At 48.0% G+C, this 15,440-nt stretch overlaps 2 protein-coding genes and 1 long non-coding RNA gene across 3 annotated transcripts; all 3 read left to right on the top strand.

Moving 5' to 3' along the window:
• The first annotated feature begins 995 nt into the window (after nt 1–995).
• LOC127311262 (uncharacterized) lies at nt 996–3,053 on the top strand. The gene is made up of 2 exons (XR_007857632.2): nt 996–1,323; nt 2,859–3,053. It is a non-coding gene; the product is annotated as an uncharacterized lncRNA (long non-coding RNA).
• Nucleotides 3,054–5,034: 1,981 nt separating this feature from the next.
• LOC127311263 (uncharacterized) lies at nt 5,035–9,023 on the top strand. The gene is made up of 7 exons (XM_051341651.2): nt 5,035–5,410; nt 5,518–5,628; nt 6,536–6,604; nt 6,894–7,025; nt 8,118–8,195; nt 8,281–8,415; nt 8,487–9,023. The coding sequence occupies exons 1-7, from the start codon at nt 5,177–5,179 to the stop codon at nt 8,661–8,663; spliced, it is 936 nt and encodes a 311-aa protein (XP_051197611.1). The 5' UTR covers nt 5,035–5,176; the 3' UTR covers nt 8,664–9,023.
• Nucleotides 9,024–11,084: 2,061 nt separating this feature from the next.
• Nucleotides 11,085–12,442, top strand: LOC127313680 (uncharacterized). The gene has a single exon (XM_051344158.2). The coding sequence runs from the start codon at nt 11,194–11,196 to the stop codon at nt 12,166–12,168; it is 975 nt and encodes a 324-aa protein (XP_051200118.1). The 5' UTR covers nt 11,085–11,193; the 3' UTR covers nt 12,169–12,442.
• Nucleotides 12,443–15,440: the final 2,998 nt, after the last annotated feature.

Here is a 15,440-nt window from a genome sequence, read left to right as displayed (position 1 = left end):
GCAGGCGGCGGCGGTTGTCGATCAGGATTCAGGACCAAGGAAGCGGAGTGGTTTGCGTCGACAGGGGCGTAGCGGTTTGCATTCGAATCCTCTGATTAGGCCTTGTTTACTTCTCACGTATTTTAGAGGTTGGGAGGGGAAATTACTAGCCCACGACTAAATCCCCAAACTTCCCGAAAGGCCCGTTTACTTCTATGGTTTTTTCGGGGAATTTTCCGGCCCATCCTCGATTTTCCCTACCCGTGACGCCCCATCCTCCGGTATCCTCACACACAAGGCTACCCTCGTGTTAGCATTTCGCACACGATTCGGTTTCAGCAAAGAAAACCCACGAAACGTTTTGTCCCTGCTCCTCTCTCCCAGGCGGCGGCGGCCAGATCCCATCTCCACCGGCGTGAGCTCTAGGCCCCTCTCCCTCCGCTTGCCGCTCCGGCGGCAGGAGGGGGAGGGGACCTCGTTCCTCCTCCGTTTTGTAGTTTGGGCTTGTCTGTTGTGGTGCGTCGTTGGGGTGGTGGGAGCGACGCCCGGGCAAATAAAGCTGTCTCAACTCCACTCCCACACCGGCGGCGACCTTCACGGCGGCGTCTCGGAGTTGTTGGCAACGTGTGCTTGTCGATCTTTCAGGTCGGCAGCTTGGTCTTCTCGCCGTTCTTTAGATCTGGCGAGATCTGTTTCTCGACGTGTCGCTGGCGTTTGTCGTTGTCCACGACGGCGCTGGGGGCCGGGGCGAGGTGGTTCTTCTGGAGCGAATATGTTGGTCCGGAGGTGGTGGATATGCCGTTCTTCTCCGACTTCGTCGATGGGAGGCGGCGTATCTTGGTCCAAGACAGCACGGGGACGTCCCCCGGTCGACGTGCCATATCGACATGTGCCTCGCTGCTTACAGCAGGCCTGTTCATCGACTCACAAAGCCTCGTTGGTGATGGTGTTCTTTTGGATCTTGCAATGGTGGAGGCTCGGCATCTCTTCTTGTGTTCGTCTTGGCGGCGTTGGAATTGGACGGCGGCCGCTGGCTACGGTGGTTGCAGGAAACCCTAGGGATCGTTTTGTATTTCTCGATCTTTTAGGATTTTATCTGCAAATTCAGGATAATCATTTTATCCCGATTTGTCTTTTAGTTTCCACATGTGATTTTCGATTAATGAAATATGTGGTTGCTCAAAAAAAAAAGGCTACCCTCGTGTTTTGTTCGGGAAAAAGGAGAGAGCGACAATGATTGGGGCGACTGGAGCCGACGGCGGCAGGGAAAGGAGACGGCGGCGGGGAAAGGACAAGCAAATCACAACAGCGTCGACGAGATCCTCCTCCGGCGACTGGTCCCCGGTGAGTACTCGTGCCTCATCCCCTTTTCCCCTTCTCCCTAGGGTTTCTCGGTGCCGCCACCGTCCGCGGCGGAGCTCCGGGAGCTCGCGGCTTCGACGAGATGAAGGTCAGTTTATCTTGCATGCGCCTTGGCAGAGGCCGCTGCCGGTCCTCCACAGATCCCCACGGCTTGCAGCAGCAGCTACGGCCCTCCGCAGATCTCCCTAGACTAGCTGTTTGTGTTTGGAAACTGATTGTACCTAGCTGTTGTTTGTACTCTGCAAGTCCATCGTCTGGTCAGGACCGTTGTTTCTTGGTATGTACTCACGCTCCCTCCCTCCAGCGTGTGCTCACTTGCGCGCACGCGTGGACTGATCATGCACTTTATCATTTTGTGAGTTCAGTAAAATATGGATGATTCAATCAGCTACTCTTGTAATAAGCCTAATCCCTGCCGAGGTATTTTGTAGAAGGATAACGCAAGATATCTGCTCTTGCTGCATAATAATGTTCTCACTCTAGTCACTATATGTCATTTGCAACCTCCTGTTTAATTTATTGGAAAGGGTAAATGTCTGTATCCCTGCCGAGATTTTGTTGTACGTTGCTCAGAAGCATCTCCACACAAGTTCAATTACTGTTTTCAGTAGTTTGGCATACTCTCATGCACGAATAATTTCCCAAATTTAAAACCAACCTTTATAATTCTATTCAAGATAGCACATTTTGTTTTCTCACATGATATATTGAATAGGCTGACCATAATACAGTTAGATTTACTTGGCTGCATCGACAACACTATCTTCTCGGCTTTTGAACTGAAGTCTTATATATTCATGCTTTATTTGGTAGCTGCGCTTGCCTTTGCATTTACTGAGCTATGAAGAACATGAGTACAGTTATCACATAATTACAAAAAGAAACAACTGATTAACTTAATCTCTGCCCCTGTGTTTTTAATTTAGAGGGTCCTTTAGACTTTTGATTAAGTAGCTTCTTCTTTTTTTGATAGATACCCGCACCTTGGCCTATCGTTGGATTGGATCAACCACCTCCCTCTTGGGATCTTGTGCGAACTCCTGTTTTTGGTTAACCAAATGCCTCTACACTGTTCTGAACTCAAGTTGGAATGAATCAATGTTTAAGCCATGAACACACAATTCAGTGTTGTACTGGTTGTGCCTATACTGAATTTATTCAAGATGAATTCAGATTGACCATTTTTGTATGATGCCTAGCTCTGTTAAGTTATGATGCGTGATGCCTAGCTCTGTTCATTTGCTGGTTGTTATTGGAATTTATTCTAGCTCTCAAGAGTCAATGCTTTGTACTTCTACAGGTTTTAGCTAAGCAACTTCTGAAATTTGTAGTACCATGTTTAAGCGTGACTATTGTTATTGTTGGAAGTTATTCTAGCTTTCACTGTATATGGCCAAGAGATTTTGCATCTCCTTTTATCCTGGCCTTAGCTTCGGTCTAAAGCTTTGCTAATTATTACTTTCTGAATAGGAACATAGTATCTGAACTTATAATTTTACCTCTGCGTGTATTTGTAGCTGGAGGTCCTCTGGCGGCGGCGGTGTGGTTTCCGGCATTCGGTGGCTTCTAATGTTCTGTTAAATTGTATGACAATGAGTTTATAAGGACGGTTGCTCATCTGTTGGGTCGAGCATTTATTTATATGTGTGTTCTTGTTTGAGAAAATCGCATGACAAATTTGCATGACACGAAGTTTATGTTGATGTTTTTAATACTGATTGTCTATTATCACTTCTTGGAATGCAAAGATTGAGTTTTTATTATTTGATCACAATCCTCTCATATCCCCTCTCATCCCCAAACACAAAGTAACTAGAGGCTGTGGGGAGGGTGTGGGGAAATAAGGGGAAATTAGGGAAAAAATGGGGATTTGGTGAAATGGGGGTTTTCACCCAATCCGCTCTCATCCCCAAACTCCCACGGGATGGAAACGGGATGGAAATACTCTAGGAGTAAACAAGACCTTACTGTCATCCCCAAACTCCCACGGGATGGAAATACTCTAGGAGTAAACACGACCTTAGGGCATCTCCAACGGGGGCACCCAAACCCAAAAACGGACGTCGGATGGGTCCGTTTGGGTCAAAACTGCACCCAGCGGGGCAACCCATCCTAAAAGCGGATGCTCCCCGCCGTCCGGTTTGACCCAAAACTGACTTAAATTTGGGTGCGTTTTGGGGCGAGCCGGACACGGGCGGGCGTCCATCTGTGGCATTCTGTCCGGGTGGACACTCGTTCTGGCCCATTTGACAGAGAGACAAAGACAACACAGACCCCGCACCATTCTCTCTCCTCTGTCCTCCTTTCTTCCATGGAAACCTTCGAGATATTCGCCGGAGTTTGGCTCGCCTCATGGACTGCAGCCGTCGCCCACGCATGGAGGCACCCGTCGCCGCAGCCTCTCTTTTTTTCACACCTGCCGGAAGTCGCCGGAGGCGAAACGAGCTCTGGGCCACCGGACTCGACACCGACGAGGAAGACGATGGCGGAGGCCTGGACGGAGCGGAAGAAGGCGAGGAGATCGACGACCGCTGCTCAGAGCTTGGGGACGAACTCGTGTGCACCCTGCCAGCCGCCACGCGCGCGTGAAGAGGCGTCCCGCGCCGCCCGCGCCGCTGCAGAGCCGGCCGCGCCCGCCAAGACGCAAGCCGCCCCGCGCGCCCAGGCCAAGACGCGAGACGCCCCGCGCCATCTCGCGCCGAGGCAACCGCCGCGACCACCGCCCGCACCGCTGCAGAGCCGGTCGCGCCCCGTGCGCCCAGGCCAAGACGGAGCCGCCCCGCGCCATCTCGCGCGCGGCAACCGCCGCGACCACCGCCCGCGCCGCTGCAGAGCCGGCCGCGCCCCGCGCGCCCCGTCCAAGACGGAGCGGCCCCGCGCGCCCAGGGCCGCGCCACCTTGCGCCGTCCTGTGCGCCTCGCAGCTCCTCACGTTGGCGCGGCCCAGCTGCACGCCTCGCCTCCCGGCCTCGTGCGCCACCGGCGCGCACGCCGCTCGCCACGACGCCGGCCGCGAGGCCCTCCTCTTCTCGCCGCCATCGCCGCACTCCTCCTTCCATGGCCCGCGCCCGCGCGGCGAACGAGGGCGGCGCCGCGACGACGAACGGGCCGCGCCGGCGCGGCGAACGGGCCGCGCCGGGGCGGCGAACGGGCCTGCGTTGAGCGCTGAAGCTGTCGTGCCGGGCGAGCCGTGGGGCGGCGGGGCGTAGCTCGCCGGGCCGTGGCGGGGTGGGGGCGCAGGTCGCCGGGGCGGGAACGGAGGACGCCGGGCCGGGGCTCGATGGGGCGGCGCTGGAGCTCACCTGGTTCTTGGCCTAGTAGTAGTATGAATAGGGAAATTGTGATTTGGGTCTGACACTGCGTTGGGGAACAAAAAATAGCATGGACATCCTCGACTATCCGCGTGTCCGGAGGCTGATCCAAACGACCAAAACTAGACGTTCCAGCGCGTCTGTTTGGGTCATAGGGTTGGAGATGCCCTTACTGGGAGGAGGAGGTGGGTGGATCGGTGGCAGCCCAACTAAAGGAAAAATGCCCGGGGATCGAACGGCCCATGCTTTAGCAACACTATTATTAACCGGGCCGCAGATAAGCGGCCCAACCAACTACATGCGGGCCTCCACGAAAGGCCCAACATCCGAGTCACGCGCGACACGACGCTTCTCCGTGGAACCACGTCACTGGTCCGACCTGCCTCCCTCCCATTGGCCGGCGCCACCACTCTCCGGTCACGCGCCTTCCGTCCCAACCGACGGCGCAGATCTCACCCGCCACCGCTTCAAGCCTGCAGCCACTGACCCACCCCGGAGTGCGGCGGCAGCGAGCGGAAGGAGAAGATGGCGCCGAGAGGAACCAGCGCCGTGGCGGTGGCGGTTGCCGTCGTGGTCGTCCTGGCGGTCCTCCTCCTCCAGGCCCCACCCGCGGCAGAGGCGGCGGGGCAGAAGAAGCCGGCGACGGCCGCGAGGCGGGAGGACGTCCCGTACATCCGGTGCCAGGTCTGCGAGCGGATCGCGCGGGAGATCTCCGCGCAGGTCGCCGCCAAGCAGCAGGCGCTGCCGCCCTCCAAGAAGGTACTCTGCTGCTGCTGCTGCGCGCACGGCGTCTGGTCTGGTGACTGGCGGGCGAATTTGGAATTGGAGCTGGCTGATGTGTTTGGAGTTTGTGTGCGGCACTGCAGGTGCCGGAGATCGAGATCATCGACATCGCGGAGAATGTGTGCAACCTCAAGAAGCAGGAGGCGGACTGGATGCTCCGGATCGACATCGTCGAGAAGGGCGATAAGCTCGAGGTAAAACTGAACTCTCTCCTCTTTGGCTGGAGTTGATGCGGATTCGTGCCGTCTGGATGCTTGCTTGATAAATCTGCAAACTGGAAATTGCTCTAGTTGGGTGCGGCCACTGGCACTGGGGATGAGGACCACCTATGCACTGGTGCTGCACATCCGGGCGCCTGAAGATCTTAAATCCTCTTCGCTGCCACTAAGTGCTATGCTAATGATTCACAAATAATAAATAGAAAGAGGAGACAAGTAACTGAACTATTCAAATGGAAGTAAATAGTAATAAAAGATGATGTTATGAACTGGAGTGTTTAATTTTGGCATGTTCCGTTTTCTTAAATGTTAAGTCAGCCATGTTAGTGACTTTTAGATGATACAAGTATGGCTACCTATAGCTAGTTAAGTTTCCCCTTCGATATGCTATTTCTTTTTTTTCTTTTCAAACAGAAATCATCTTCCATAAGGGCATGTACATTGGTTTAGACAGGTGGTTGTCTAGACAATACGATAGACAACATATACAACAATCTATCTGTAACATGTCTATTTGTAGCCATAACTATATGTGAATACAAGTTACAGACATCACCCATACAACAACAAAATTACTGTCTATAAGCTGTCTGTAAGTGTCTATAACCTTACAGACAACCTCACTCTCTTCTCATTATCTTTCTTTCGCATCAGCAAAAGTACCTATAACCACTCTTTACAGAAAGCTTTATCAGCACCATAGTACATGCCCTAAGTATAATTGATTGAGCCATTTCAGGTCAATATGGGTTTACATGTAAGCTTGCTACTCAAATAAAAGTTATATATCGAATTCTGCTTGGTACATCATTATATGTAGTTGGCGATACTTGCAAAAGCGGACAGTTGCAAGCATGTTCTAATACATCAAACTATTTTGCAGCTTGTGGACCAAGATGAGGAGGGACACTGCAATTCAGAATGCAAGACCATTGAGCGTGCATGCCAGGAGGTGAAGATCAATGCTTATCTAGTTTATTATGTGTTAGTACGAGTACTTATGAACATACTAAGATTTGGTTTCTTTATAGGTCATAAAGTTTCTTGAATTCAGCATCACTGTTTAGTATATGATATTATTATTGTAGTCATCTGGAATAGATCATGGTTTATCTATGCCAACTATTCAAATCAGTGAGGTTTTCTCTCCAGAATTTATGAACGGTTAATCAATAAGGTGGTACATTATTTCTATTAAATTATGTGAAGTTATGTACTCAACTGAACAAAATTCGTTGCAGGTGATGGGTTATGCTGATACAGATGTTGCTGAATTTGTCTACACAAATAAGCCATCACTTGATCAGCTGATAAAGTTTGTGTGCAAAGATATTACCAAAGCATGTGCTGCAGCTCCACCACCAGTTCCAAAAGTAAGCAATCTCTATCTCTTTTCTAATCTCTTAAATAGGTTATTATCTATGAATATGTAGTAAGTCCCTAGTAGCGTACCACTTTCGTGTGAAGTAATCGGAAAATTAGGGAAAGCTTAAAACGGAGGCCGAGCTACACGTAGCCCTTCATTTGTAAACACTCAAATTTGTATTTCAAAGTGTCAAAAAATCCAAAATAAAATTCTAGAGATAGGCAATGATGTATACTACAATGGTGTAAAATCTCAATACAAACTACTTCATATTCTGGGCTACACAAAATAGCAAATTCTGACAAATTTTATAGTGAATAGTGCACATTTCAGGACTATAAAATTGTCAGATATTGTCAATTCCGTGTAGCCTAGAATACAAATCAGTTTGCGTTGAGATTTTACATCGTTGTAGAATACATCATTTACTACCGCTAGAATTTTGTTTCGATTTTTTTTAAAACTTAGAATACGAAATCTGGGGGTTTGAAAATAAAGAGCTACATGTAGCTCGGCCTCCGAAATGTCACACTAAATTTCATCAGATCAGTGCCTCTTTCACACCAGGGGATATGCAAGATAGCTTCAATATTTGGGGTACTTGCATTTTAGTAAAAATAGCAGCAAAGTTTCATACAGGTTGGATATGGATATAGGTATTATACTAGTCTTACTTGAGCTTTATCTGTTATTTTCACAGGCCCTCAGCTCAAAGTTAGTTAGTAGGCCTGTTTAGCTTCATCTGCTCAGTTAATTCATGTAAAGTTAAATATATGGTATTAAGTTCGAAACACTACCTCCCAGAAATACATATATTGATATGTGTACTTTGTAGTAAATTCACGTTTATATAAGACAGACATAGACTACAAGAAGCCCTTCCTAGAAGTAAAAGGGAAAAAAAAGTTCAGTGGCAATTTCTGCCATGTATGAAGGAGTACTTTACATAATCAAGACATGATTGGGTATAATTCATGTCTAGATGCTTTGCTTGTAGAAGTTGATTAATTGCTGCTAAGAAGCATCTGGGTGTGAAGCTTTGGTATATGATGAACATTTGCATGCCATTTCTGACACACGTCAATCGTAAAAATTGCAGGATCGGGTCCCTGGAGAGCCCTTTGCTGCGAAACCATCAAAAGATGCTGAGATGGAGAAGATAATGAGATCAATGGAGGTAGATACTTTTGCTGTAATATATGTAACTTTATACAAGTATATGTGAAGATTCAAATCTTACAATGCACTATTAATGATGACAGGGCATCCCAGGTGCACCGAACATGAAGATGTACTCTAGAGACGATCTGATGAAGAACAACTTTGGTGCTGATGAAGGCGGCGATGATGATGAAGATGACGATGAAGAGGAGGAGGATAACTTCCCCAAGAAATTGGTAAATTTAGCAACTTCTCATCTAAATATGTTTATGTGAACTTTTGATGTTTACTCACGTGTTCCTTGCAGGGAAAAGTTCTAAAGAATAAGGGTCCACAAAAGAAAGATTTGAAGCAACAGGTTGTGAAACAGATCCAGGATACCGGCAAAAAATTGAAGGGCCATGTGAGCAAGGTGTCAAAAGTGGTAAAGAAATGGTGGCAAGGGAAGAAGAAGCCCGCAAAGTCCGGCAAAACTGAGCTATGAAGACCACAATATTCCCAAATCGGTCAAGTAAATTGATGTTCCATCCAGAACGTTGGTAGAGAAAGAACATGACATGTACGATGATTTTAAGAAGCTTTTAGTGTATACTAGTTGAGAAAGTAGACTCCGGAGTTGAAGCAGGCTCATTCACGAGAAATAGTTAGATCATCAGCTGTCTTATGGCTTCTGGAGTTGAAGTAACAAGGACACAAGGTTGTTTGATTTTTTGTGTATGTGATATTGTAAATGAACGGCCATACCTTTAAGTTAGATCATTGGCTGTCTTACGGTTCTGCCGCTCTAAGTTACTGAAAGTCTGAAATTGGCACATCACTATACTACAAATAAATATTTCCATCATTTTGTTTCCTAACCAGTAGCTATAAACATGACGAGTACATGACCTCAGCTTGATTACCGCCAGTCTCGTGGAGCATATACGATCACCGTATCATAGTGTTGACATTGAATGCTCATTACAAGCTAAAGCTGGAGATTGTATTATCGTGAAGTTGGTTGATTCAGTAGGAAGGTATTGCATGTGCTTGTCGTGGAAACAGTTTTTTTTTTTTGAAACTTAAATCACATATATTAAGGTCAGCAAGCCGCCTCATTAAAAACCTTCCAGCCCCTTCGGTACCCTGGAAGGAAAAGAGTGCGTCTGAAACTTGCTGCCTACTCAAACAAGTTACATTGTTGTGATCAAAGTCACATCATTCATTACAAAAGGGAGAATAAAACTAGGAGTATCACCCTCCCAGAACTGATTATCATTTGATCTATAAGCATACTTTGCTAACTCATGAGCCACTTGATTTGCTTCCCTATGGCAGTGCACAAACGAGATCTCCGTCATGTCATTTGCCTTCTGGAAGCATTCAGCTAGAATTGCAGCATAAGGGCTATTAATCTCCACATCACCATTGCATTCTTTTATAATATCCAGGCAGTCCGTTTCTATTTGACAGGCGGTACACCCCAATTTCTCTAGAAGTTCAAACCCCCTAAGAATTGCAGTAGCCTTGTCGTGGAAACAGTTTGACGAAATAACGCGGTCATTAACAACGTGTTTTTTAAGGAAAAGGCTGGTGTTCCCCGGGGGAACGGCGCTCCAATCCCCCGCCTCGTGCGCATGCCGCGTGTCCCTCCACGCGGAGAGAAAACAAGTGAGGGCCCACCTTATCGTTCCGGTCTTCGTCTTCCCCGTGAGCGCCTCCCTCTGACTAGCTTGCCCCCTTCCTCGCGCCTCTCTCTCAATACGACCTCCTCTCTGATGACGTAACTCCGGCCGCTGGTGTAGGAGCCTCCGCTACCGAGCCACCCCGCAACTCGGAGCCCTCCTCAACTCGTCAGATCGCTGGCCGCAGCGCCGCCTCGTGGCCAAGCAGGGCTGCAGTCAGGACGACGGCGAGATCCGCCCCCTCGAGGTCAAGATCGACGCCGGCGAGCCCATCCCCGAGGCCCGCTGCCCCTAACCCCTCGAAGTCTTCCACGGCCCCACTGCTACAGTCGGCCGCCCCTGCTGCCTCCGCGCCCTGGATTTTCACCGCGGCGCGCCACCGGAGTCCGGCCGCCGCGCCCGGGCGCCACTGGAGTCCGGCCGCCGCGCCCTGGATTCGCACCGCCGCGCGCCACTGGAGTCCTGCCGCCGCGCCATGGAGCTCCATCCCCGAGCTTCCTCCTCAGCAGCTCGCGCCTCCGCGTACCCTGCAGCTACATACCAATATTTTTATTGCTACTTTGGTTTTGTGGTTTCGCTACAATATTCTGTTTTTTTTTTTGCTACAATCTCTCCGGCGAGAATCCATTGAAATTAGGACTTGCTACATTTGTTATAGGTGTTTGCTACAATAGTATAGTTTTCTGCTACAAATTCTCCGGCGGGTCTCCGGCGAGTCTCCGACGAGGTTGCTTTTGCTACAATAGCAAAAAAAGGTTGCTACAATCTTTGTGTGTTTTTGCTACTATAGCATATATTTTTTGCTACTAAGTCCCCGGTGAGGTTTCTAGTGGGTCTTCAGCGACATCTCCGGCGAGTCTCCGGCGAGACTCCGGCGAGACTCCGGCGAGTCTCCGGCGAGACTCCGGCGAGGTCTGTGTGTTTTAGGTGAAAATAGAGTTTGCTACAATTGAACAGTTTTTTGCTACTTTGGTGCATCATGGTAGCAAAAGTGGGAGAGAGGGCTGGTTGGTTTGATCTGACGGCCGGAAACGTTTCAGATCTGTTGATCGGACGGTTGGGGACCCGGGGGATTAGATTTCTAATCCCCCGGGGGACGCCCAGCACTCCCCTAAACGCAAGTTGATCATTTAATCACAATAATCCAGCCAAAGTCAAGTGTTTCTCGAGGAAATATATGCTAATTTGGCCACCACGATCACCCGCCAGAAGGAGCAAATGCGTTCAACCACTCTGGCGCATTTCCTTCAAGAACATGGTTAGCTATACATTCTCCAATTAACTATACACCCTCTCCTACCGGAATCCTCGATCGATCTCGTCTTGCATTCGTGCTTGGCTGGCTGTGTCATGGAGGCAGTGGGCACGATCGTGAAGGTGGTGCAGGAGATCGTGAAGGCGGCGGAGACGGCCCGCCAGAACAGGAAACGGTGCCTGGACCTCGGCGACCGCGCGCGCACCGTCGGCGACATCCTCCGGGAGGACCGCGGCTCCACCACCAGCAGGATCGCCGGCGGCGTTAGCAGGGCCGCGCTGGAGAGGCTAAAGGCCGCCCTAGACGACGCGCTTGAGCTCGTCGAGTCCCAGCGCCGCTCTGGTGGCTTGGGGATCCCCAAGCTGATCACCAGCGGCAGGACGGCCGCGAGGTTCCAGGACGTCGAGACCAGGATCACCGCCTGCATCGTGGATCTCGGCCTCGCGGAGCAGATAGCAGCTGGCCGTCGTGACCACCGCGCCAAGGAAGAAGCCGCGCCGGTGCACGAACCGCCGCCGCCGCAGCAGCAGCATCAGGGTAAGGATGGGCCGTCCTTGCCACAGGGCTACCAAGCCCAAGCGCAGTCCGCGCCACCTCCGGTGAGCTTCTATGACCAGTACCTGCAGCAGGCGCAGCAGTCCTTGCTGCAGGCCTACCTACCGCAGTCCGCGCCACCGCCGCCGCCGGCGCAGCAGGGCAATGATGTTCTGCAGGCCTACCTATCGCAGTCGGCGCAGCGGGGTAAGGACGCGCAGGACTTCCTGCAGGACTACCATGCGCAGTCGGCGCAGCGTGGCAAGGAGGCGCAGGCCTTCCTGCAGGAGTACCATGCGCAGTCAGCGCAGCGCGGCAAGGAGGCGCAGGCCTTCCTGCAGGTGTACCATGCGCAGCGCGAGCAGCTGGGTAAGGAGGCGCAGGCCTCCCTGCAGGAGTACCATGCGCAGTCGGCGCAGCGGGGCAAGGACGCGCAGGCCATGCTGCAGGGCTACCTTGCGCAGTCGGCGTCGTCGCAGCAGCAGGGTCAGGATGTGCAGTCCTTGCTCAAGGGCTATGGCTACTTCGCGATGTGATCAAATCAACCTAGCTGCCGATACAAGGCGGTACGTCGTGGCGGCGATCGATCTCACCGGCACCGAGGCGAGCTGGCATGGATCGGAGGTACGGGTGATCATGGTTTCCTGCAACAAATAATTTCCCAACAAAACATCCTATTGTCTGCTGACTCTGGTCTTGGCTGATTATGGTGTTAAGCTGGATGCCATGTTTTCTTTTTTCCATTTTAACGGAAATGTGCATGTGATTGTTGAATGGTATAACTGGATTATCCTTTTTCGGACATTTGCACTGCACGAAGCTTATCGTGGTACTCCCTTCATCCCAAAATGTAAAGCGTCTAAGGATTAATCAAAAGTTAATGTTTTTTTAAGTTTGACCAAGTTTATACACAAAAATAATCATTTACAGTATTAAATCAACATGAATAGATTAATCATATAGTATATTTTCTTAATATGTCCATTCGATATTGTAGATGTAAATATATTTTTTCTAAACATTTGGTCAAAGTTAGTAAAGTTTGACTTTTGACTAATCCTTTTTTTGACTAATCCTTAGATGCCTTACATTTTGGGATAGAGGGAGTATCAGAACATAAAGCCTCGAGTTTGACTCTTGACTTTTGCAATTTCTTCTAAAATTGTTATGGCTCCCGCAGTGTCTACGTATCTGAATCTTGAGTCACTGAGTGAGGGCGCCGAAGTGTATAAGCCATTTCCATCAGCTTAAACTTGACATTGAAAATTATACAATAGTTGATCTGTATTTTAGGATTGTGCAGACTAACAGAGTGCTTGTAGAGACCAATCGCTTTTGGGACCTGCAAAATCTGCAAGTTCTTTGATGATGTAGACCAAGAGATTGTATATTGTTTGTAATTTCTATGGCCCTCCAAAGGATTATTTGTATGTTTATGAAATACTGTATTGTTTACTTGTAAATTTCTTGTGATGATCTATGTGTGTCAGATTTAGTCAGTAGTTGTATATTGTAATGCTAATAAGATTTAATCCATTCTACCGTTTCTAAGTTGTTAGACATCCCACGAGAGCACACAAAAGTTTCCAGTTTGCGAGATAAGCATAATCATCTATCATATGGCATGTACAATGCAAGATTCTTAGAGAGATACTTAGAGAAATAAACTGGTTTTTAAGCATTGATGCTTATTTATACTAGTTAGATGTCTAACTTTTTCTGAGGGTGATAGATGATAGATGACTAATTGGGTACATCTCATATACAAATAAGCTTGGTGCTTAATAAAAGGTTTGGTTTATTTTTCTAAACCTCACTTAGCATCTTATACATGGCCATGGTGTGTGCCTCCCTAAGTTACTGAAAGACAGAAATCGAGCATAGTAAATAAAGGACAGTGCTACCAGGCACGTCACATATTAGTCAAATCGTGCGGGACTGTAAGGCTCACAGTTGCATGCATTAAAACGTCACAGTACAAGCTACTCCCTCTGGTTCATATTAATTGACTCTAATATGGATTTATCTAGACACATTTTAGTTCTAGATACATCCGTATTGAAGTCAATTAATATGAATCGGAGGGAGTACAAGAAAAGTCGGAATCTATATGAATACATATGTGATATTCAATGACCATTTCGTAGCATCATGGATATCTCAAACGCCTACTATATTAGGCACTACAACAAAAAGTTACACTAGAAACAAAGCAAAAGTGGATAGCTACCAAAGTCCTATAGTTAAAAAATGGCTCTATATTAAAGCATGACATATGTCCCATCTTAGCGTCATTCTAGGAGATCATTAGAGATTCCAGATTTTCTAGACTTTGAATTTCCTCACCCAGGGGACATTGTTCCCTGCACAAATGCAAAAAAAAAAACTTTTAGGTTACTTTAGTAAGAGTTTACTCAGTTGTTGTCGAAATAATTGGTCGTTGTCACTACTCACCACCATGCTATGAATGGTGACTAGGTTATCCTAGTAGCACATAATTATGTTGTTTATAAGAAGCGATTGTGAATTAATTAGTCACATTATCAAGTTATCTGTGAAACAACTAACATGTTGTTTATAAAGCACTCACCAAATTATCCATTGGCTAGCAAACGACGGATTAACTACACAAAGTTATCAAGTTATCTATGTGCTTTGAAAAACAATTATCATACTCCCTCCATTTCTAGATATAGGGTGTATAGTTTTTGGCACAGAAATTAAGAAATGCACATTGAGGGCAAGTTACACGAATTTTGGGCAAGATTATCCTTGAGTTATTGCTTTGAGAAAATATAGGAGTTTGCATGAGCTAAGAAAATGAAATCGATTCCGTAAAAAAAATATCCAAGTGAGTGATTCTACCCAATACACCTTATATTTTAGAGCTTTTTCGGAAAAATCATACACCTTAGATCAAGGAACGGAGGGAGTATTAATTAGCCATAACTACCAGATAAATTAGCCATAGTGGCAAGCTAAAAATATCTAAGTAACAATTACCATGTTCTTTGAATAGACAATTACCAACATAATTACCCCAATTGTCAAATTTATTATCTAGAATTCTAGAACTAATTAGCTAGAGTTACCACATTGTGAGTTATCAACAAACAATTACCAACATAGGCAGACTCACGTTCTCTAGCAGGATAGCCCAGCACGACGGTAGTAGAGGTGGTGAGGTAGACTGCAGTGACACGGCGTTTCCTTCTATGTGTGTCTGCCACCTCGTCGACGTTGTTGCCATGTCGATCAGCTTCTCCTATGCCCAAGTGCATCGTCACCATGAGCACTGCCACCCCTCCATGGCATCCCCACCCTCAAGGCGGTTGTGGCCCACGATGTCATGGCATCTCCCGGCATGCGGCGGCTACCATCGACCTCAATGCAGCTTGAGGTAGCACCTAGGGTGTGGGGCATCCATCTGCCCCAGCATTGTCCTCGGAGGTGACTTAATGTGCCCTGATCTCTTACGACATGGCGGCTCCAGCAGCCCTCAGGCTATAGCCTCACGTAACATCAGCGACGCAACAACCGGAGGCACCCAGCGGGGTCTGATGCATGTAGAAGCATCTATCATCTTTTTAGTTTATTGTGTCATGCATATTCCATCATAATTGATTCATATAAGTGGTTATAATTATGTTCTAGAATGATTTTGGGGATTTTACTAAAAGACCCCTTTTATTTGTACTATAACTTTACACCAAGAAAATCTTGTTTTGCATATTTGTAACTTATAAAAACCTTCGCAAACTCAACTTGACCTGAGATTTTTTTCTAGGCAAGTTCTTTTATGGAAGAA

Source organism: Lolium perenne, chromosome 7 (genome assembly GCF_019359855.2).
Source record: "Lolium perenne isolate Kyuss_39 chromosome 7, Kyuss_2.0, whole genome shotgun sequence".
In the NCBI taxonomy this organism is placed as follows: Eukaryota; Viridiplantae; Streptophyta; class Magnoliopsida; order Poales; family Poaceae; genus Lolium; species Lolium perenne.
The sequence above is the reverse complement of the archived record's forward strand: the minus strand, read 5'-3'. Positions and strand labels throughout refer to the sequence as shown.